The 23,911-nt window shown below is 53.0% G+C and overlaps 1 protein-coding gene across 1 annotated transcript in view; it reads left to right on the forward strand.

Annotated features, from left to right (window-relative positions):
* The window catches only part of ANAPC5 (anaphase promoting complex subunit 5), a 179,676-nt gene that overhangs the window by 27,081 nt on the left and 128,684 nt on the right, over positions 1-23,911 (forward strand). The window contains exons 4-5 of the mRNA XM_075323552.1: positions 1,493-1,718; positions 2,132-2,198. Of these exons, the coding sequence (XP_075179667.1) occupies positions 1,493-1,718; positions 2,132-2,198 (293 nt within the window). The remainder of the gene's footprint in view (positions 1-1,492; positions 1,719-2,131; positions 2,199-23,911) is intronic.

Raw genomic sequence — 23,911 nt, forward strand, 5'->3', positions numbered from 1 at the left:
CCCCTTGCACTTTCACTGGTGTGCAGCCCTTCTCTCTGTATATTGAAGTTTTTTAGGGTTTTTTCACCCAGTTCAGACTTAGAATGTTGTTCCAGACGTTATTTCTTAATTCTTACACAGCCTGACATAGTTAGAGCTGTGTATCTACTTGTCTCTCATAGCTCCGTTCAGACGTTTGGATGTCTTCTTGTTCATCCTGGTATGCTCTTTCAGAGGTCAGACCGCCTCTAGAGCTACCAAAGTTTATTGGTTTTGATCTGTCAATGTGGAAGATCGGTCTTTGCTAGGGCGCCACTGTCAGGGCACGGCTCACTGTCCCTCTATGGTAGAAGCCTCCTGGGTCTTACATCTCCAGGTGTCTCCTCTTCTATTCCATTCTGCCACTACTTAAGGCCACTTAACACGCTGCGATCTCGCTAGCGATATCGCTAGCGAGCGTACCCGCCCCCGTCGTTTGTGCGTCACGGGCAAATCGCTGCCCGTGGAGCACAATATCGTTAGGCACCGTCACACATACTTACCTTCCCTGCTACTACGCTGTGGCCGGCGAACCGCCTCCATTCTAAGGGGGCGATTCGTGCGACGGCAGGCGGCCAATAGAAGCGGAGGGGCGGAGAGCAGCTGAAGGAAAGACACGCCCACCTCGTTGCCGGAGGACGCAGGAGCGCTGTTTTTTCGTCGTTCCTGGGGTGTCACACGTAGTGGTGTGTGCTGCCTCAGGAACGACGAACAACCTGCGTGCAAAAGCAGCAACGATAATCGGGATTAGAACGACGTATCAACGATAAGTTGAGTATTTTTGATCGTCAGCGGTCGTTTGTACGTTTCACACGCACCGACGAGGCCGGATGTGCGTCATGAATTCCGTGACCCCAACAACATCTCGTTAGCGATGTCGCTGCGTGTAAAACGGCCTTTAGTCTTCAGTCTACATCTTGTGGAGTTCTTATCTTTCCAACTATGGATGCAATTCTCAGCAGAAGAGTGCTAGAAGTGGCAGTGGCTTGGGTACTAACCTGAGGATTTGCCATGCTTCCTTCTGCAGTACGGATATTAGTTTTGCCACCCCTGGGGCTGCTTTAGGACGTCTCTTGGTTCCTGTGTCCCTAATAAAATGAAATTAAGATTGTCGGTAATTTTTCTTGCAGCCTTCACTGGGGGACACAGCACCCTCCCTTGTTTGGAGGCCTTGGTTCTGTTCCTCCCACTGATTTTGGGGTAACTGAATAGGCTGGGTGTCGGCTGCCCAGGTGTAGCGTGTTGGGGAAGAGTCAGCTTTTTTTCTATTTTTAATATCCGCCTCCAGATGGCAGCATATAACCCCATGGTTCCTGTGTCCCCAATAAAGGCTTCAAGAAAGAGATTTTACAGTAAGTATCAAAAATCTTAATTTGTGTTGTAAAATAAATTAATTTCACTGATATAAGTACATTATATTTTCCCTCCCAGAGAATATCTACTTTGTAATTACATCTTCTTTCCACTTTATCAGGTCTTTTTCTTCGTCACATGATTTTGGCATACAACAAACTGTCATTCAGTCAGGTGTACAAGCTATACACCTCGCTGCAGAATTACTTCCAGTGTGATAAAGGCAAGCCAATATCAAAGACAGAAAGTGAAGTGGCTGATATGGAGCTCACAAACACTGAAGAAGAGGAGCAAGAATTAAGTGAAGATCGAGAAATGGAGAAAGAAGACCTGGAAGGTCCTATTGGGTAATATGAAATCTGCATATATTCTCTCTAATCCACTTTCAAATCGGGGTGTGAGCAGCACTTATGATGTAAAATCTATACATACTGATATTTAAGGTGTTATTTTGTTAATATTGTAACCATTGACATGGTAGGCTCTATTCACATTACTGTAATAGCCTTGACAGCTCAGACAGAACTGTTTTCTAAGATACCCAACTGATCCTATAGACTTATACTGGGCTTCCTCCAGTTTCAGATGTTTTTGACTGCAGATTAGGTTGTAAAAAAAAAATCACATGAAAACTGGCGGAACTTAATATCCATATACTATAGACGGAGCTTCTCGCTCTCGGGCAGCAATTTTTTTGCACTAGTAGTTGATGTGATATATACATAATACTAGTTCTCCATTTAATTTTTTCCCCCCTTAGAGAAGAAGAATTAGCGTGTAATGGTCCTCTGTCCCAAAAACAGGCAGAATATTTCCTGTCCCATCAGGTTTGTCGAGTTTTAAATATTTATTATTGCATATCACTTTAAGATTTAATTTATCAAGTATTAGGCTAAAATTGGACTTAAAAGGAACCTGATGTCAGATACATTCTGCCCCGGACCATGGGTAGCACGTGTCGGACACTGGCTATATGATTTCAATCATTTAGGTTTGATTCTGAAACTCTGTGATGTTTGAGAGAAAACATACTTTCTTTGTCGCTCTATTGGGAGACCCAGACAATTGGGTGTATAGGCTATGCCTCCGGAGGCCGCACAAAGTATTACACTCAAAAGTGTTAAGCCCCTCCCCTTCTGCCTATACACCCCCCGTGCTCCCACGGGCTCCTCAGTTTTTTGCTTTGTGCGAAGGAGGTCAGACACGCACAGCACAGCTCCACAGATTGGTCAGCAGCAGCTGCTGACCAGGTCGGATGGAAGAAAAGTGGGCCCATATAGGGCCCCCAGCATGCTCCCTTCTCACCCCACTCTTGTCGGCGGTGTTGTTAAGGTTGAGGTATCCATTGCGGGTACGGAGGCTGGAGCCCACATGCTGTTTTCCTTCCCCATCCCCCTCAGGGCTCTGGGTGAAGTGGGATCTTACCGGTCTCCAGGCACTGAGACCGTGCTCCATCCACAGCTCCTAAGACTCTGCTGGATAGGAGCCGGGTATCGTTCAGGGACATGGCCCTGCTACTTGAAGGTACTCTGTGTCCCTGTGGGGACCGCGCACAGCAACACTCCAGCATTGCTGGGTGTGCTAGTGCACCGGGGACCGCGGCGCTGACCGGGTTAATGTGCCATTACACACTCAGCGTCGCTGAGTGTGTTTATGTAGGGGGACTACCGTACTACCGCCGCCGCCATGTTTTCTTCGGCGCTCCATTGGGAGACCCAGACGATTGGGTGTATAGCTACTGCCTCCGGAGGCCACACAAAGTATTACACTAAAAAGTGTAAGGCCCCTCCCCTTCTGCATATACACCCCCCGTGGGATCACGGGCTCCTCAGTTTTATGCTTTGTGCGAAGGAGGTCAGACATCCACGCATAGCTCCACTGTTTAGTCAGCAGCAGCTGCTGACTATGTCGGATGGAAGAAAAGAGGGCCCATACTTGGGCCCCCAGCATGCTCCCTTCTCACCCCACTTTTGTCGGCGGTGTTTGTTAAGGTTGAGGTACCCATTGCGGGTACGGAGGCTGGAGCCCACATGCTGCTTTCCTTCCCCATCCCCCTGAGGGCTCTGGGTGAAGTGGGATCTTACCGGCCTCCAGGCTCTGAGGCCGGGCTCCATCCACAGACCCGGAGATCCTGCTGGAATGGAGCTGAGTATCGTCAGGGACAAGGCCCTGCTACGTTAAGGTACTCTGTGTCCCCGTACAGACCACGCACACACACACCAGCATGCTGGGTGTGTTAGTGCGCCGGGGACAACAGCGCTGCGCGCTGGGGCTATACTCACTGCAGCTTAGCTGAGTGAGTTAATGTGTGGGAAACTGCCGCGCCGGCCGCTGCTAGAAGCTGCGGCGCGGATGAGACTTGTGGTGCGCCGGGGACTTCCGCGCTGACCGTGCTTTTACGACGGCAGCGCTTATAAATCGAGTCCCCGGCTTTTGCGGCCTAGTTTCGTTTCCTTCCCGCCCCCGGGCCTGCCAGTCAGGGAAGGGGCGAGACGCTGTACAATGGTCAGCACCGAGGGCTGGAGTCTTATTTACATACTCCAGCCCCCTCACTGGGCACAGTGGGACGCCAGTTTCCCGCTCTTGTCTGGGGCACGCCCACGGCCCGCCCCTCTTCACAGGACGCCGGCAGCCATTCCTTCATGCAGTCTAAGCTGGAGAACGGACACAGGCTCTGGGAGACCCGGTCAAGGGATTCTGGCGACCACACACCCGCTTAAGCGGGCGGTAAGCAGCACCTTGGTGCTGACCCCACTAGTGCCACAGTGTTTTGTGTACTTTATACTTGTACCTATATTTGCACTGTACGGTCGCTTCTTGGCTATATACCCCTAGATTGCTCTGAGGAGACAACAGCATGTCGTCCGCAGAAAAGCAAGGGTGCCAAGGCACAGGCTTTCTATGCTGTCTGTACCGCATGTGAGGCTGTTTTACCGGCAGGTTCCACTAACCCCCATTGGGTAGAGTCTCTGCTAGTGGTGGCCCAGAGAGAGCCACCTGTGAAACTGTCCAGAGGACAAAGTTTGCAGTTTTTTGCTGATAAAATGTCTGGGACTATGACCAAGATTCTAGAAACTTTGCAGTCCAGGCCGGTGACTCAGACAATGGGCACTGTTGAATCAATGCCCCCCGGTCTCCCTCAGTTGGAACTAATACGTGCTCCAAGGGGGTCCCATACATCCCAGGCTGAAGGCTCTGCACGGACGACAGTCCCAGTCAGCCTAAGCGAGCTCGCTGGGAGAGACCCTCGACTTCACACACTGGTCAGGGTCTCAGCGAGAGGATTCTCTGTATGATGAGGCAGAGGTAGCTGATCAGGATTCTGATCCTGAGACCGCTTTTAATCTGGATGCTCCTAATAGTGACGCCATGGTGAATGATCTCATAGCGTCCATCAATAGACTGGTGGATATTTCTCCCTCAGCCCCTCCAGTGGAGGAGTCAGCTTCGCAGCAGGAGAAATTCCATTTCAGGTATCCCAAGCGTAAATTCAGTACTTTTTTGGGCCACTCTGACTTCAGAGAAGCAGTCCAGAAACACCACGCTTATCCAGACAAGCGTTTCTCCACACGTCTTAAGGATACACGTTATCCCTTTCCCCCCGACGTGGTCAAGCGCTGGACCCAGTGTCCAAAGGTGGATCCCCCAATCTCCAGGCTGGCGGCTAGATCCATAGTTGCAGTGGAAGATGGGACTTCACTTAAAGATGCCATTGACAGACAGATGGACCTCTGGTTGAAATCTGTCTATGAAGCGATCGGCGTGTCGTTTGCTCCGGCATTCGCAGCCGTATGGGCACTCCAAGCTATTTCAGCTGGTCTTGCGCAGGTGGACACTGTCACACGTACATCTGTGCCGCAGGTGGCGTCCTTAACCTCGCATATGTTTGCATTGCGACTTACGCTATTAATGCTGTCCTGGACTCTACGAGCCGTACGTCAGTGGCGTCCGCCAACTCCGTGGTTTTTACGCAGAGCCTTGTGGTTAAGGGAATGGAAGGCAGATTCTGCTTCCAAAAAGTGCTTAACCAGTTTGCCATTATCTGGTGACAGACTGTTTGGTGAGCGATTGGATGAAATCATTAAACAGTCCAAGGGTAAGGATTCTTCCTTACACCAGCCCAGATCAAACAAAACCCAACAGAAGAAAGGACAGTCGAGGTTTCGGTCCTTTCCAGGCTCGGGCAGGTCCCAGTTTTCCTCGTCCAAAAGGACTCAAAAGGCTCAGAGGGGCTCAGATTCCTGGCGGGCTCAATCACGCCCAAAGAAGGCAGCCGGAGGAACCGCTACCAAGGCGGTTTCCTCATGCCTTTCAGCCCTCTCTCTCCGCATCCGCGGTCGGTGGCAGACTCTCCCGCTTTGGCGACATTTAGCTGCCACAGGTCAAAAAACGGTGGGTGAGAGACATTTTGTCTCACGTGTACAGGATAGGGTTCTGTTCTCGTCCTCCGGCTCGATTCTTCAGAACTTCCCCACCTCCCGACCGAGCCGATGCTCTTCTGCAGGCAGAAGGAGTGGTAATCCCTGTTCCTCTGCAGGGACAAGGTCACGGTTTTTACTCCAATCTGGTTGTGGTGCCAAAAAAGGACGGCTCTTTCCGTTCCGTTCTGGACCTAAAACTGCTCATCAAGCACATGAAAACCAGGCGGTTCCGGATGGAATCCCTCCGCTCCGTCATTGCCTCAATGTCTCAAGGAGATTTCCTAGCATCAATAGACATCAGGATGCTTATCTCCACGTGCCGATTGCTCCAGAGCACCAGCGTTTGCTACGATTCGTTATAGAAGACGAGCATCTTCAGTTCGTAGCCCTGCCCTTCGGTCTGGCGACAGCCCCACGGGTTTTCACCAAGGTCATGGCAGCAGTGGTAGCAGTCTTGCACTCTCAGGGTCACTCTGTGACCCCTTACATGGACGATCTACTTGTCAAGGCACCCTCTCAAGAGGCATGCCAACACAGCCTGAACGTTGCGCTGGAGACTCTCCAGAGTTTCGGGTGGATCATCAACTTTTCAAAGTTAATTCTGACCCCCGACCCAATCGCTGACATATCTTGGCATGGAGTTTCATACTCTCTCAGCGATAGTGAAGCTTCTGCTGGACAAACAGCGTTCACTACAGACGGGGGTGCAGTCTCTCCTTCAAGGCCAGTCACACCCCTTAAGACGCCTCATGCACTTCCTAGCGAAGATGGTAGCAGCAATGGAGGCAGTCCCTTTCGCGCAGTTTCATCTGCGTCCACTGCAATGGGACATTCTCCGCCAATGGGATGGGAAGTCGACGTCCCTAGACAGGAACGTCTCCCTTTCTCAGACGGTCTAGGACTCTCTTCAGTGGTGGCTTCTTCCCACCTCATTGTCAAAAGGAAAGTCCTTCCTACCCCCATCCTGGGCGGTGGTCACGACAGACGCGAGTCTGTCAGGGTGGGGAGCGGTTTTTCTCCACCACAGGGCTCAGGGTACGTGGACTCAGCAAGAGTCCACCCTTCAGATCAATGTTCTGGAAATCTGGGCAGTGTATCTTGCCCTGCAAGCCTTCCAGCAGTGGCTGGAAGGCAAACAGATCCGAATTCAGTCGGACACTCCACAGCGGTGGCATACATCAACCACCAAGGCGGAACACGCAGTCGGCAAGCCTCCCAGGCAGTCCGGCGGATTCTGATGTGGGTGGAAGACAGAGCATCCACCATATCCGCAGTTCACATCCCGGGCGTAGAAAACTGGGAAGCAGACTTCCTCAGTCGCCAGGGTATGGACGCAGGGGAATGGTCTCTGCACCCGGACGTGTTTCAGGAAATCTGTAGCCGCTGGGGGATGCCGGACGTCGACCTAATGGCGTCTCGGCACAACAACAAGGTCCCGATTTTCATGGCGCGGTCTCACGATCTCAGAGCTCTGGCGGCAGACGCCTTAGTTCAGGATTGGTCGCAGTTCCAGCTACCCTATGTGTTTCCCACTCTGGCACTGTTGCCCAGAGTGCTCCGCAAGATCAGCTCCGATTGCCGCCGCGCCATCCTCGTCACCCCAGACTGGCCGAGGAGGTCGTGGTACCCGGATCTGTGACATCTCACGGTCGGCCAACCGTGGGCACTACCAGACCGGCCAGACTTACTGTCCCAAGGGCCGTTTTTCCATCTGAATTCTACGGCCCTGAACCTGACTGTGTGGCCATTGAGTCCTGGATCCTAGCGTCTTCAGGATTATCTCAAGACGTCATTGCCACCATGAGACGGGCTAGGAAGCCGACGTCTGCCAAGATCTACCACAGGACGTGGAAGATATTCTTATCTTAGTGCTCTGCTCAGGGAGTGTCTCCCTGGCCATTTGCATTGCCTACTTTTCTTTCCTTCCTGCAATCTGGTTTGGAAAAAGGTTTGTCGCTCGGCTCCCTTAAAGGACAAGTCCCAGCGCTGTCTGTATTCTTTCAGAAGCACCTAGCACGACTTCCTCAGGTACGCACGTTCCTGCAGGGGGTTTGTCACATTGTCCCTCCGTACAAGAGGCCGTTAGACCCATGGGATCTGAACAGGGTACTAATTGCTCTCCAGAAGCCGTCCTTCGAGCCTCTGAGGGATGTTTCACTTTCTCGACTTTCACAGAAAGTGGCCTTTCTGGTAGCGGTCACATCTCTTCGGACAGTGTCCGAGCTAGCAGCGCGGTCAGCCAAAGCTCCCTTCCTGGTGTTTCACCAAGACAAGCTAGTGCTGCGCCCGATTCCGGAGTTTCTCCCTAGGGTGGTATCCCCCTTTCATCTCAATCAGGATATCTCCTTACCTTCCTTTTGTCCTCATCCAGTTCATCGATATGAAATGGATTTGCATTTGTTGGATCTGGTGAGAGCACTCAGAATCTACATTTCCCGCACGGCGCCCCTGCGCCGCTCGGATGCACTCTTTGTACTTGACTCTGGTCAGCGTAAAGGGTCGCAGGCTTCCAAATCCACCCTGGCTCGATGGTTCAAGGAACCAATTCTTGAAGCCTACCGTTCTGCTGGGCTTCCGGTTCCATCAGGGCTGAAGGCCCATTCTACCAGAGCCGTGGGTGCGTCCTGGGCATTACGGCACCAGGCTACGGCTCAGCAGGTGTGCCAGGCAGCTACCTGGTCGAGTCTGCACACTTTCACCAAGCATTATCAGGTGCATACCTACGCTTAGGCGGATGCCAGCCTAGGTAGAAGAGTCCTGCAGGCGGCGGTTGCCTCCATGTAGGGAAGGGCTGTTTTACGGCCCTAACTTGAGGTATTAATTTACCCACCCAGGGACTGCTTTTGGACGTCCCAATCGTCTGGGTCTCCCAATGGAGCGCCGAAGAAGAAGGGAATTTTGTTACTTACCGTAAATTCCTTTTCTTCTAGCTCCAATTAAGAGACCCAGCACCCGCCCTGTTTCCTTCGGGATTTTTGGTTTTTTCGGGTACACATGTTGTTCATGTTGAATGGTTTCAGTTCTCCGATGTTCCTTCGGATTGAATTTGTTTAACCAGTTATTGGCTTTCCTCCTTCTTGCTTTTGCACTAAAACTGAGGAGCCCGTGATCCCACGGGGGGTGTATATGCAGAAGGGGAGGGGCCTTACACTTTTTAGTGTAATACTTTGTGTGGCCTCCGGAGGCAGTAGCTATACACCCAATCGTCTGGGTCTCCCAATTGGAGCTAGAAGAAAAGGAATTTACGGTAAGTAACAAAATTCCCTTCTTTAACACTGAGGCGCGGCTGGGACTTGTAGTGCGCTGGGGACTTCCGCGCGGCCGCGCTTTTATGGCAGCCGCGCTTATTACTTGAGTCCCCGGCTTGTACGGCCTAGTGTTTCCTCCTCCCGCCCACAGCCCTGACAGGCAGGGGAAGGGCGGGACGCTTTACAGACGAGCTGCAGTGAGGGCTGGAGCATGCTTTGCATACTCCACTCCCCTCACTGCACTGTGAGGCACCAGTTCCCGCACTTTCTAAGGGTCACGCCCACGGCTTCCTCCTCTCTCAGGACGCCGGCAGCCGTGCCATTACACACTCAGCATCGCTGAGTGTGTTTATGTAGGGAGACTACCGCGCTGACCGCCGCCGCCATGTTTTGACACTGAGGCGCGGCTGGGACTTGTAGTGCGCCGGGGACTTCCGCGCGGCCGCGCTTTTACGGCGGCCGCGTTTATTACTCGAGTCCCCGGCTTTTGCGGCCTAGTCTTTCTTCCTCCCGCCCACAGCCCTGACAAGCAGGGGAAGGGCGGGACGCTGCACAGGATGAGCAGCACTGAGGGCTGGAGCATGCTTTGCATACTCCACCCCCCTCACTGTCCTCTCCTCAGAAGCTGGCAGCCATTCCTGTCAGCTCCTTGAATGCTGCAGAGGGGGACAAATTCTGACAGACCCAGGCAGGGACCCTGGTGGCCTCACAACCGCTTTATGCGGGGGGTATGCAGCATCTGTGGTGCTAGCCACATTTGTGCAGGAGTGTAATTTTAAATCATATGTTTATAAGATATGCTTTACACTGTATGGTGCACAGTTGATTCTGTATATATATTGTGTTGCTCAGGGAAGTCAACAGCATGGCGCCCATAAAAGGCAGGAGCGCCAAACCACAGGCTTACTATGCTGCCTGCGCCGCATGTACGACCCCTCTGCCGGCAGGATCCACTGAGCAATCCAGACCGGTATCTCAGCACAGGGGCACTGTTGAATCATTGCTCCCTGGCCCACCTCAGTTGGACCAGAGGTCTCCCCGGGGTGTCTCATAGATCCCAGAGTGAGGTCTCTGATACAGACCCCAGCCCCTGACCGTCTAAGCGAGCTCGCTGGGAAATTCCCTCGACATCTTCATATTGGTCAGGGTCTCAGCGGGGGGAATCCCTGGATGATGAAGCGGAGACAGCTGATCAGGATTCTGATCCTGAGGCCGCTCTCAATCTTGATACGCCTGACGGGGACGCCATAGTGAACGATCTTATAGCGTCTATCAATCAAAGATGCCACTCACAGGCAGATGGAGCTCTGGTTGAAATCCATCTATGAAGCTATCAGCGCTTCTTTTACACCAGCATTTGCAGCCGTATGGGTGCTACAAGCTATCTCAGCAGGTCAAGCGCAAATTGACGCAGCCACACAGACGTCGGCATTTGCGTCTTACGCTATTAATGCTGTCCTGGACTCTGCGAGCCGTATGGCGGTTGCTTCCGCCAATTCGGTGGTACTCTGCAGGGCCTTGTAGCTACGGAACTGGAAGGCAGATTCTGCTTCCAAAAAAGCGTTTAACCAGTTTGCCAATTTCTGGCGACCGACTGTTTGGCGAACGTTTGGATGAAATCATCAAACAATACAAGGGAAAGGATACATCTTTACCCCAGCCCAAACCGAACATACCCCAACAGAGGATGGGGCAGTCGAGGTTTCGGTTCTTTCGGGGCGCGGGCAGGTCCCAATTCTCCTCGTCCAAAAGGCCTCTGAATAGATCAAGGGCTCTCCGATTCATGGCGGTCTAAGTCAAAAAGACCACCGGAGGTGCCGCTACCAAAGCGGCTTCTTGATGGCTTTCGGTCTCCTCAATCCGCATCCTCGGTTGGTGGCAGGCTTTCCCGCCTTTGCGACTCCTGGCTGCCAAGGGTAAAAGACCGTTGGGCGAGAGACATTCTGTCTCACGGTTACAAGTTAGAGTTCGCCTCTCGTCCCCCGACTCGATCCTTCAGGTTATCCCCGCCTCCCGAGCGAGCCAAGGCTCTTCTGCAGGCGCTGGGCACCCTGAGGGCAGAAGGAGTGGTGGTCCCTGTTCCTCTTCAGCAACAGGGTCACGGGTTTTTCTCCAACCTGTTTGTGGTTACAAAGAAGGACGGGTCTTTCCGTCCTGTCCTGGACCCGTAACTGCTCAACAAACACGTATAGACCAGACGGTTCCGGATGGAAACCCTCCGCTCCGTCATCGACTCAATGTCCCCAGAAGATTTCCTTGCATCGATCGATATCAAAGATGCTTTTCTCCACGTACCGGTGGCTCCAGAGCACCAACGCTTCTTGCGCTTCACCATAGGAGACGAACACCTGCAGTTCGTGGCACTGCAGTTCGGCCTGGCTACAGCCCCACGGGTTTTCACCAAGGTCAGGGCTACAGTAGTTGCGGTCCTCCACTCTCAGGGTCACTCGGCGATCCCTTACTTGGACGATCTGCTGATCAAGGCACCCTCTCAAGAGGCATGCCAACACAGCCCCGACGCTTCTCTGGGGGCTCTCCAGAGTTTCGGGTGGATCATCAATTTTCCAAAGTCAAATCTGACACCAGCCCAATCGCTGACATATCTTGGCATGGAGTTTCATACCCTATCGGCGATAGTGAAGCTTCCGCTGATCAACAAGCGTTCACTACAGAAAGGGGTGCAATCTCTCCTTCAAGGTCAAGCACACCCCTTGAAGGGCCTCATGCACTTCCTGGGGAAGATGGTGGCAGCAATGGAGGCAGTTCCTTTCGCGCAGTTTCACCCGCGTCCTCTTCATTGGGACATCCTACGCAAATAGGACAGGAAACCGACGTCCCTCGACAGGAACGTCTCCCTCTCTCGGGCAACCAAAGCTTCCCTTAGGGGGTGGCTTTCTTCCCACTTCATTATCGCATGGGAAATCCTTCCTACCCCCATCCTGGGAGGTGGTCACGACGGACGCGAGTCTGTCAGGGTGGGGAGCAGTCTTTCTCCACCACAGGGCTCAGGGTACGTGGACTCAGCAAGAGTCCTCGCTTCAGATCAATGTTCTGAAGATCAGGGCAGTGTATCTTGCCCTAAAAAGTGTTCCAGCAGTGGCTGGAAGGCAAGCAGATCCGAATTCAGTCGGACAACTCCACAGTGGTGGCTTACATCAACCACCAAGGCGGAACACGCAGTCGGCAAGCCTTCCAGGAAGTCCGGCGGATTTTGATGTGGGTGGAAGCCACGGCCTCCACCATCTCCGCAGTTCACATCCCGGGCGTCGAAAACTGGGAAGCAGACTTTCTCAGTCGCCAGGGCATGGACGCAGGGGAATGGTCTCTTCACCCGGGCGTGTTTCAGGAGATCTGTTGCCGCTGAGGGAGGCCGGACGTCGACCTAATGGCGTCCCGGCACAACAACAAGGTCATGGCATTCATGGCACGCTCTCACGATCACAGAGCTATGGCGGCAGACGCCTTAGTTCGGAATTGGTTGCAGTTTCAACTCCCTTATGTGTTTCCTCCGCTGGCACTGTTGCCCAGAGTGTTATGCACGATCAGGGCCGACTGCCGCCGCGCCATCCTCGTCACTCCAGACTGGCCGAGGAGGTCGTGGTACCCGGATCTGTGGCATCTCACGGTAGGCCAAACGTGGGCACTACCAGTCCGTCCAGACTTGCTGTCTCAAGGGCCGTTTTTCCATTTGAATTCTGCGGCCCTCAACCTGACACTGTGGCCATTGAGTCCTAGATCTAGCGTCTTCAGGATTATCTCAAGAGGTCATTGCCACTATGAGACAGGTTAGGAAACCAACGTCCGCCAAGATTTACCACAGGACGTGGAAAAATTTCCTGTCGTGGTGCTCTGCTCGGGGTTTTTCTCCCTGGCCTTTTGCCTTGCCCATTTTTCTGTCCTTCCTTCAATCTGGACTGGAAAAGGGTTTGTCGCTCGGCTCCCTTAAGGGACAAGTCTCAGCGCTCTGTGTTTTTTCCAGTAGCGCCTAGCCAGACTTCCACAGGTATGCACGTTCCTGCAGGGGGTTGTCACATCGTTCATCCTTACAAGCGGCCGTTAGAACCCTGGGATCTGAACGGGGTGCTGATGGTTCTTCAGAAACCACCATTCGATCCAATAAGGGATATTTCTTTCTCACGCCTTTCGCAGAAAGTGATTTTCCTAGTAGCAGTCACTTCACTTCGGAGAGTGTCTGAGCTAGCAATGTTGTCGTGCAAAGCCCCTTTCCTGGTGTTCACCAGGACAAGGTGGTTCTGCGTCCGCTTCTGGAATTTCTCCCAAGGGTGGTACCCCCCTTTCATCTCAATCAGGATATCTCCTTACCCTCTTTTTGTCATTATCCAGTTCACCAATGTGAAAAGGATTTGCACTGGTTAGATCTGGTGAGAGCACTCAGGCTCTACATTTCTCGTACGGCGCCCCTGCGCCGCTCGGATGCACTCTTTGTCCTTGTCGCTGGCCAGCGTAAAGGGTCACAGGCTTCCAAATCAACCCTGGCCCGGTGGATCAAGGAACCAATTCTCGAAGCTTACCGGGCTGCCGGTTCCCTCAGGGCTCTAGGCCCATTCTACCAGAGCCGGGGGCGCGTCCTGGTCTTTGAGGCACCAGGCTACGGGTCAGCAGGTGTGTCAGGCGGCTACCTGGTCGAGCCTGCACACTTTCACGAAACACTATCAGGTGCATACGTATGCTTCGGCGGATGCCAGCCTAGGTAGACGAGTCCTTCAGGCGGCGGTTGCCCACCTGTAGGAAGAGGCCGTTTTACGGCTCTCTTACGAGGTATTATTTTACCCACCCAGGGATTGCTTTTGGACATCCCAATTGTCTGGGTCTCCCAATAGAGCGACAAAGAAGAAGGGAATTTTGTTTACTTACCGTAAATTCCTTTTCTTCTAGCTCTAATTGGGAGACCCAGCACCCGCCCCTGTTTTTTTGTGTACACATGTTGTTCATGTTGTTTGGTTTCAGTTCTCCGATATTCCTTCGGATTGAATCTACTTTACACCAGTTTATAATCTTTTCCTCCTTCTTGCTTTTGCACCAAAACTGAGGAGCCCGTGGGAGCACGGGGGGGGTGTATAGGCAGAAGGGGAGGGGCTTAACACTTTTAAGTGTAATACTTTGTGCGGCCTCCGGAGGCATAGCCTATACACCCAATTGTCTGGGTCTCCCAATTAGAGCTAGAAGAAAAGGAATTTACGGTAAGTAAACAAAATTCCCTTCTTTACCCTATTTCATAACACTGAAAATACAAAAGCTATATAGGGTCATTCCATGGTAACTTACGTTACATTCACAAGCCAAAAACTGAGTTAACCCCTTCACGACCATGGACGGATCTTTCCGTCATTGATCGTGTCCCGGTAAGCCCCGCCCCCTGCCGTGGGCAGGTGGCGTGGATCGGCACACATATCAGCTGTTTTCAACAGCTGACATGTGTGCCTACATGTTCCGAGTGGAATCGCATTCCACCCGGAACATTAACCCCTTAGATCTCGCTGCCAAAGTCTGTCAGCGAGATCTATATGCGTGCGGCCATGTTTTCTACTTACCGCCGCCCCCCTCCGGACGTCACGTGAGTGATCACGTGACGTTCGGTGGTTGCCATCGTAGCACAGGGTCATGTGATGACGCCTGCTGCTAAGAAGTTTCACTTTCCTTTTTCCTCGGCACAGAGCAGAGGAAAAAAGTAAGTGACTATTTCTGCTGTTTACAGCAGTATAGCTGTGATCAGCAGATAGCGGTCGGATTGCTGATCGCTATAGCCCCCTAGGGGGACTAGTAAAATAAAAAAAGTAAAAAAAAGTTTTAAAAAATTAAAAAAAACAAACAAAAAACCTAAAAGTTCAAATCACCCCCCTTTCCCCCCATTGAAAATTAAAGGGTTAAAAAAAAATAAATATACACATATTTGGTATCGCCGCGTTCAGAAATGCCCGATCTATCAAAATATAAAATCAATTAATCTGATTGGTAAACGGCGTAGTGGCAAAAAAAATTCCAAACGCCAAAATTACGTTTCTTCGTCGCTCCATTGGGAGACCCAGACGATTGGGTGTATAGCTACTGCCTCCGGAGGCCACACAAAGCATTACACTAAAAAGTGTAAGGCCCCTCCCCTTCTGGCTATACACCCCCAGTGGGATCACTGGCTCACCAGTTTTCGGCTTTGTGCGAAGGAGGTCAGACATCCACGCATAGCTCCACTGTTTAGTCAGCAGTAGCTGCTGACTATATCGGATGGAAGAAAAGAGGGCCCATATGGGGCCCCCAGCATGCTCCCTTCTCACCCCACTGGTGGTTTGTAAGGTTGAGGTACCTATTGCTGGTACGGCGGCTGGAGCCCACATGCTGTTTTCCTTCCCCATCCCCCTGAGGGGCTCTGAGGAAGTGGGATCTTACCGGCCCCAAAGCCCTGAGGCCGGGCTCCATCCACAGACCCATTGAACCTGCTGGATACGGAGCTGGGTACCGTTCAGGGACATGGCCCTGCACCATTCAGGTACTCTGTGTCCCCGTACACACAGGCACAGCACACTCCAGACTTGCTGGGTGTGCTAGTGCGCCGGGGACAGTAAAGGGTTACAGTCACTGCAGCCTAGCTGAGTGACTTTATTTATTGGGAACTACCGCGCCGGACGCTCCGGGAGCGGCGGCGCGGCTGGGACTTGTAGTGCGCCGGGGACTTAGCGCCGACCGCGCTTTTACGGCGGCGGCGCTTATAAATCCAGTCCCCGGCTTTTGCGGCCTAGCTCAGCTTCGTTCCCGCCCCCACCCTGTCAATCAGGGTGGGGGAGAGACGCTGTACAATCAGCAGCGCCGAGGGCTGGAGCCTTATTTACATGCTCCAGCCCTCTCACTAGACACTGTGGGACGCCGGTTTCCCGCTCTGACTTGGGGCACGCCCACGGCCCGCCCCTACTCACACGAGCTGGAGAAGGACGCCGGCAGCCATTCCTGCAGCCCGAGCTGAGAGAACGGACTCTGGGCAACCAACAGGACTAGGGCGACCACACACCCGCTTATAGGCGGGCGGTAAGCGGCACCTGGGGTGCTGACACTAAATACCGCAGTTTGTCTATTTGTATTTTAAGTACACTGCATAGGTCGCTATTTTGGGCTATATGCCCTCTTAGATGGCGACACATCAGCAGCAGGAAAGCATGGGTGCTAAGGCACAGGCTTTCTATGCTGCTTGTATTGCACGTACTGAAGTGTTCATGTGTATTTATGCTTGTATGCTATACACTGCACTGTACGGTCGCTAGTCTTGGCTATATTCGCCATAGAATGGCTAGACTACAGCAGCAGAAAAGCAAGGGTGCTGAGGCACAGGTTTTTTTCTATGCTGCTTGTATTGCAGGTGTTGCAGTGTTCATTTGTACTTATGCTTGTATGCTATACATTGCACTGTATGGTCGCTATTCTGGGCTATATTCCCCTAGATGGCTAGTCTACAGCAGCAGAAAAGCAGGCTTTCTATGCTGCTTGTATTGCATGTGCTGCAGTGTTCATTTGTACTTTATGCTTGTATGATATACATTGCACTGTACGGTCGCCATTCTTGGCTCTATAAGTCGGCAGCAGCATATAAGCAACACAGGCTTTCGATGCTGTTTTTGCTGCATGTGATACTGTTCCACGGCACTGCTCCCCATTGGGTGCAATGCTCCCCTGTAGCACTTGGTCAGCCGGGGTCTCTACTTGACGTGGCCAAAAGAACCACCTCTCAACCCTGTCCAAGGACAGGGACGGAGTTGCAATGGGATAGAGACTTGCAGTCCGGACAGGCCATGAGCAATCTGGATCATTGCTCCCTGGCCACCCTCACTTGGAATAAAATCGGTGCTCCGGGGGGGTCCCAGGAGGCTCTCTGTATGATGAGGCAGACGTAGCTCATCAGGACTTTGATCCTGACACCGCTCTCACTCCGGATACACCGGATGGTGACGCCATAAGGAATGATCCTATAGCGTCCATCAATGGAATGTTGGATCTTTTCTCCCTCAGCTCCCCCAGCGGAGGAGTCAGCTGCACAGCAGGAGAAGTCCCATTTCAGTAGCTCAAACGTATATTGAGTATTGTTCTGGCCACGCTGACTTCAGAGAAGCAGTCCAGGAACACCACGCTTCCCAGATGAGCGTTTTCTCCAAACGTATTAAGGATACACGTTCTCACTTTCCCCCTGACTTGGTCAGGCGTTGGACCCAGGGTCCAAAGGTGGATTCTCCAATCTCCAGGCTTGCGGCTAGAGCCATAGTTGCAGTGGAGATGGGACTTCACTTACAGATGCCATTGACAGACAGATGGACTCTGGTTGAAATCTGTCTATGAGGCTATCGGCGTGTCGGTTGCTCCGGCATTCACAGCCGTATGGGCACCCTAAGCTTTTCAGCTGTTCTTGCGCAGCTGGTCTTGAGCACAGGTACATCTGTGCCGCAGGGGCGTCCGTAACCTCGCAATGTCTGCATTGCGACTTACCCTATTAATGCTGTCCTGGAAGGACAGTCGAGGTTTCGGTCCTTCCCAGGCTCGGGCAGGTCCCAATTGTCCTCGTCCAAAAGGGCTGAAAAGCCTCAGAGGGGCTCAGCTGCCGACCGGGCTCAATCACGCCCAAGGAAGGCAGCCGGAGGAACCGCTACCAAGGCGGTCTCCTCATGACTCTCAGCTCTCTCATCTTTCCGCATCCGCGGTTGATGGCAGACTCGCTCGCCTTTGGCGACATTTAGCTGCCACAGGTCACAGACCGGTGGGTGAGGGACAGTGTGCCCACGTGCACAGGACAGAGTTCTGTTCTCGTCCTCCGACTCGATTCTTCAGAACGTCCCCACCTCCCCACCGAGCAGATGCTCTTCTGCAGGCAGAAGGAGTGGTAATCCCGGTTCCTCTTCAGGAACAAGACACGGTTTTCCTCCAATCTGGTTGTGGTGCCAAACAAGGATGGCTCTTTCCGTTCCGTTCTGGACCTAAAACTGCTCAACAAGCACGTGGAGGCCAGGCGGTTCCGGATGATACCCTCCGCTCCGTCATTGCCTCAATGTCTCAAGGAAATTTCCTAGCATCAATAGACATCAAAGATGCTTATCTCCACGTGCCGATTGCTACAGAGCACCAACGCTTTCTACGCTTCGTTATAGGAGACGACCATCTTCAGTTCGTAGCTCTGCCATTCGGGCTGGCGACAGCCCCACGGGTGTTCGCCAAGGTCATGACGGCAGTGGTAGCAGTCTTGCACTCACAGGGACACTCTGTGATCCCTTACTTGGACGATCTACTTGTCAAGGCACCCTCTCAAGAGGCATGCCAACTCAGCCTGAATGTTGCGCTGGAGACTCTCCAGACGTTCGGGTGGATCATCAACTTCTCAAAGTCAAACCTGTCACGACCCAATCACTAACGTATCTTGGCATGGAGTTTCATACCCTCTCAGAGGTAGTGAAGCTTCCGCTGGACAAGCAGCGGTCACTACAGACTGGGGTGCAGACTCTCCTTCAAGGTCAGTCGCACTTCTTAAGACGCCTCATGCACTTCCTCGGGAAGATAGTGGCGACAATGGAGGCGGTTCCGTTTGCGCAGTTTCATCTGCGTCCACTTCAATGGGACATTCTCCGCCAATGAGACGGGAAGTCAACATCCCTGTACAGGAAAGTATCCCTTTCACAGACAGCAAGGACTCTCTGCAATGGTGGCTTCTTCCCACCTCATTATCACAGGGAAGATCCTTCCTACCACCGTCTTGGGCGGTGGTCACGACAGACGCGAGTCTGTCAGGGTGGGGAGCGGTTTTTCTCCCCCACAGGGCTCAGGGTCCGTGGACTCAGCAGGAGTCCACCCTTCAGATCAATGTTCTGGTAATCAGAGCAGTGTATCTTGCCCTACTAGCCTTCCAGCAGTGGCTGGAAAGAAAGCAGATCCGAATTCAATCGGACAACTCCACAGCGGTGGCATACATCAATCACCAAGGGGGGACACGCAGTCGGCAAGCCTTCCATGAAGTCCGGCGGATTCTGATGTGGGTGGATGCCACGGCCTCCACCATATCCGCAGTTCACATCCCCGGCGTAGAAAACTGGGAAGCAGACTTCCTCAGTCGCCAGGGCATGGACGCAGGGGAATGGTCCCTTCACCCGGACGTGTTTCAGGAAATCTGTCGCAGCTGGGGAAGGCCGGACGTCGACCTAATGGCGTCCCGGCACAACAACAAGGTCCCAACCTTCATGGCACGGTCTCGCGATCAAAGAGCGCTGGCGGCAGACGCCCTAGTGCAAGATTGGTCGCAGTTCCGGCTCCCTTATGTGTTTCCACCTCTGGCACCCTTGCCCAGAGTGCTACGCAAGATCAGATCCGATTGCAGCCGCGTCATACTCGTCGCCCCAGACTGGCCGAGGAGGGCGTGGTATCCGGATCTGTGGCAGCTCACGGTCGGCCAACCGTGGGCACTACCAGACCGACCAAACTTACTGTCCCAAGGGCCGTTTTTCCATCGGAATTCTGCGGCCCTGAACCTGACTGTGTGGCCATTGAGTCCTGGATCCTAGCGTCTTCAGGATTATTCCACGGGGTCGTTGCCACCATGAGACAGGCTAGGAAGCCCACGTCCGCTAAGAACCACAGAACGTGGAGGATATTCTTATCCTGGTGCTCTGCTCAGGGAGTGTCTCCCGGGCCATTTGCATTGCCTACCTTTCTTTCTTTCCTGCTATCTGGGTTAGAAAAAGGTTTGGCGCTCGGCTCCCTTAAAGGTCAGGTATCGGCGCTATCCGTCTTTTTTCAGAGGCGTTTGGCACGCCTTCCTATGGTGCGCACGTTCTACAGGGGGTTTGCCATATCGTTCCCCCGTGCAAGCGGCCGTTAGATCCATGGGATCTGAACAGGGTACTAGTTGCCCTCCAGAAGCCGCCCTTCGAGCCTCTGAGGGAGGTTTCACTTTCTAGACTATCCCAGAACGTGGCTTTTCTGGTAGCGATCACATCTCTTCGGAGAGTGTCTGAGCTGGCAGCGCTGTCATCCAAGACTCCCTTCCTGGTCTTCCACCAGGACAAGGTAGTGCTGCGCCCCATTCAGGAGTTTCTCCCGAAGGTGGTATCCTCTTTTCATCTTAATCAGGATATCTCCTTGCCTTCGTTTTGTCCTCATGCAGTTCATCGGTATGAGAAGGATTTACATTTGTTAGATCTGGTGAGAGCACTCAGAATCTACATTTCCCGCACGGCGCCCTTGCGCCGTTCGGATGCACTCTTTGTCCTTGTCGCTGGTCAGCGCAAAGGGTCGCAGGCTTCTAAGGCCGCCCTGCTCGATGGGTCAAGGAACCAATTCTTGAAGCCTACCGTTCTGCTGGGCTTCCGGTTCCATCAGGGCTGAAGGCCCATTCAACCAGAGCCGTGGGTGCTTCCTGGGCATTACGACACCAGGCTACGGCTCAACAGGTGTGCCAGGCAGCTACCTGGTCGAGTCTGCACACCTTCACCAAACATTATCAGGTGCATACCTATGCTTCGGCGGACGCCAGCCTAGGTAGAAGAGTCCTGCAGGCGGCAGTTGCCTCCCCGTGGGGGAGGGCTGTCTTCGCAGCTCTAACATGAGGTATTTCTTTACCCACCCAGGGACAGCTTTTGGACGTCCCAATCGTCTGGGTCTCCCAATGGAGCGACGAAGAAGAAGGGAATTTTGTTACTTACCGTAAATTCCTTTTCTTCTAGCTCTTATTGGGAGACCCAGACGATTGGGTGTATAGCACTGCCTCCGGAGGCCACACAAAGCAATTACACTAAAAAGTGTAAGGCCCCTCCCCTTCTGGCTATACACCCCCAGTGGGATCACTGGCTCACCAGTTTTAGTGCAAAAGCAAGAAGGAGGAAAGCCAATAACTGGTTTAAACAAATTCACTCCGAGTAACATCGGAGAACTGAAAACCGTTCAACATGAACAACATGTGTACCCGCAAACAAACCAAAAATCCCGAAGGACAACAGGGCGGGTGCTGGGTCTCCCAATAAGAGCTAGAAGAAAAGGAATTTACGGTAAGTAACAAAATTCCCTTCTTCTTCGGCGCTCTATTGGGAGACCCAGACGATTGGGACGTCCAAAAGCTGTCCCTGGGTGGGTAAAGAAATACCTCATGTTAGAGCTGCAAAGACAGCCCTCCCCTACGGGGAGGCAACTGCCGCCTGCAGGACTCTTCTACCTAGGCTGGCGTCCGCCGAAGCATAGGTATGCACCTGATAATGTTTGGTGAAAGTGTGCAGACTCGACCAGGTAGCTGCCTGGCACACCTGTTGAGCCGTAGCCTGGTGTCGCAATGCCCAGGACGCACCCACGGCTCTGGTAGAATGGGCCTTCAGCCCTGATGGAACCGGAAGCCCCGCAGAACGGTAGGCTTCAAGAATTGGTTCTTTGATCCATCGAGCCAGGGTGGCCTTAGAAGCCTGCGACCCTTTGCGCTTACCAGCGACAAGGACAAAGAGTGCATCCGAACGGCGCAGGGGCGCCGTGCGGGAAATGTAGATTCTGAGTGCTCTCACCAGATCTAACAAATGTAAATCCTTCTCATACCGATGAACTGCATGAGGACAAAACGAAGGCAAAGAGATATCCTGATTAAGATGAAAAGAGGATACCACCTTCGGGAGAAACTCCTGAATGGGGCGCAGCAGTACCTTGTCCTGGTGGAAGACCAGGAAGGGAGCCTTGGAAGACAACGCTGCTAGCTCAGACACTCTCCGAAGAGATGTGATCGCTACCAGAAAAGCCACTTTCTGTGATAGTCTAGAAAGTGAAACCTCCTTCAGAGGCTCGAAGGGCGGCTTCTGGAGGGCAACTAGTACCCTGTTCAGATCCCATGGATCTAACGGCCGCTTGTACGGGGGTACGATATGGCAAACCCCCTGTAGGAACGTGCGCACCTTGGAAAGTCGTGCTAGACGCTTCTGAAAAAAGACGGATAGCGCCGAGACTTGCCCTTTAAGGGAGCCGAGCGACAAACCTTTTTCTAACCCAGATTGCAGGAAAGAAAGGAGGGTAGGTAATGCAAATGGCCAGGGAGACACTCCCTGAGCAGAGCACCAGGATAAGAATATCCTCCACGTTCTGTGGTAGATCTTAGCAGACGTGGGCTTCCTAGCCTGTCTCATGGTGGCAACGACCCCTTGGGATAAGCCTGAAGACGCTAGGATCCAGGACTCAATGGCCACGCAGTCAGGTTGAGGGCCGCAGAATTCCGATGGAAAAACGGCCCTTGGGACAGTAAGTCTGGTCGGTCTGGTAGTGCCCACGGTTGGCCGACCGTGAGATGCCACAGATCCGGATACCACGCCCTCCTCGGCCAGTCTGGGGCGACGAGTATGACGCGGCTGCAGTCGGATCTGATCTTGCGTAGCACTCTTGTCAAGAGTGTCAGAGGTGGAAACACATAAGGGAGCCGGAACTGCGACCAATCCTGCACTAGGGCGTCTGCTGCTAGAGCTCTTTGATCGCGAGACCGTGCCATGAAGGATGGGACCTTGTTGTTGTGCCGGGACGCCATTAGGTCGACGTCCGGCCTTCCCCATCGGCGACAGATTTCCTGAAACACGTCCGGGTGAAGGGACCATTCCCCTGCGTCCATGCCCTGGCGACTGAGGAAGTCTGCTTCCCAGTTTTCTACGCCGGGGATGTGAACTGCGGATATGGTGGAGGCCGTGGCTTCCACCCACATCATAATGCGCCGGACTTCCTGGAAGGCTTGCCGACTGCGAGTCCCCCCTTGGTGATTGATGTATGCCACCGCTGTGGAGTTGTCCGATTGAATTCGGATCTGCTTCCCTTCCAGCCACTGCTGGAAGGCTAGTAGGGCAAGAAACACTGCTCTGATTTCCAGAACATTGATCTGAAGGATGGACTCCTACTGAGTCCACGTACCCTGAGCCCTGTGGTGGAGAAACACTGCTCCCCACCCTGACAGACTCGCGTCTGTCGTGACCACCGCCCAGGACGGTGGTAGGAAGGATCTTCCCTGTGATAATGAGGTGGAAAGGAGCCACCACTGCAGAGAGTCCTTGGCCGTCTGGGAAAGGGAGACTTTCCTGTCCAGGGATGTCGACTTCCCGTCTCATTGGCGGAGAATGTCCCATTGAAGTGGACGCAGATGAAACTGCGCAAACGGAACCGCCTCCATTGTCGCCACTCTCTTCCCGAGGAAGTGCATGAGGCGTCTTAAGAAGTGCGACTGACCTTGAAGGAGAGCCTGCACCCCAGTCTGTAGTGACCGCTGCTTGTCCAGCTTGTCAAGCTTGTCAAGCTTCACTACCGCTGAGAGGGTATGGAACTCCATGCCAAGATACGTTAGTGATTGGGTCGTGACAGGTTTGACTTTGAGAAGTTGATGATCCACCCGAACGTCTGGAGAGTCTCCAGCGCAACATTCAGGCTGAGTTGGCATGCCTCTTGAGAGGGTGCCTTGACAAGTAGATCATCCAAGTAAGGGATCACAGAGTGTCCCTGTGAGTGCAAGACTGCTACCACTGCCGTCATGACCGTGGCGAACACCCGTGGGGCTGTCGCCAGCCCGAATGGCAGAGCTACGAACTGAAGATAGTCGTTTCGTATCACTAAATGTAGAAAAACATTGGTGCTCTGTAGCAATCGGCACGTGGAGATAAGCATCTTTGATGTCTATTGATGCTAGGAAATTTCTTTGAGACATTGAGGCAATGACGGAGCGGAGGGTTTCATCCAGAACCGCCTGGCCTCCACGTGCTTGTTGAGCAGTTTTAGGTCCAGAACGGAACGGAAAGAGCCATCCTTGTTTGGCACCACAACCAGATTGGAGGAAAACCGTGTCTTGTTCCTGAAGAGGAACCGGGATTACCACTCCTTCTGCCTGCAGAAGAGCAT

Source organism: Anomaloglossus baeobatrachus, chromosome 1 (genome assembly GCF_048569485.1).
Source record: "Anomaloglossus baeobatrachus isolate aAnoBae1 chromosome 1, aAnoBae1.hap1, whole genome shotgun sequence".
In the NCBI taxonomy this organism is placed as follows: Eukaryota; Metazoa; Chordata; class Amphibia; order Anura; family Aromobatidae; genus Anomaloglossus; species Anomaloglossus baeobatrachus.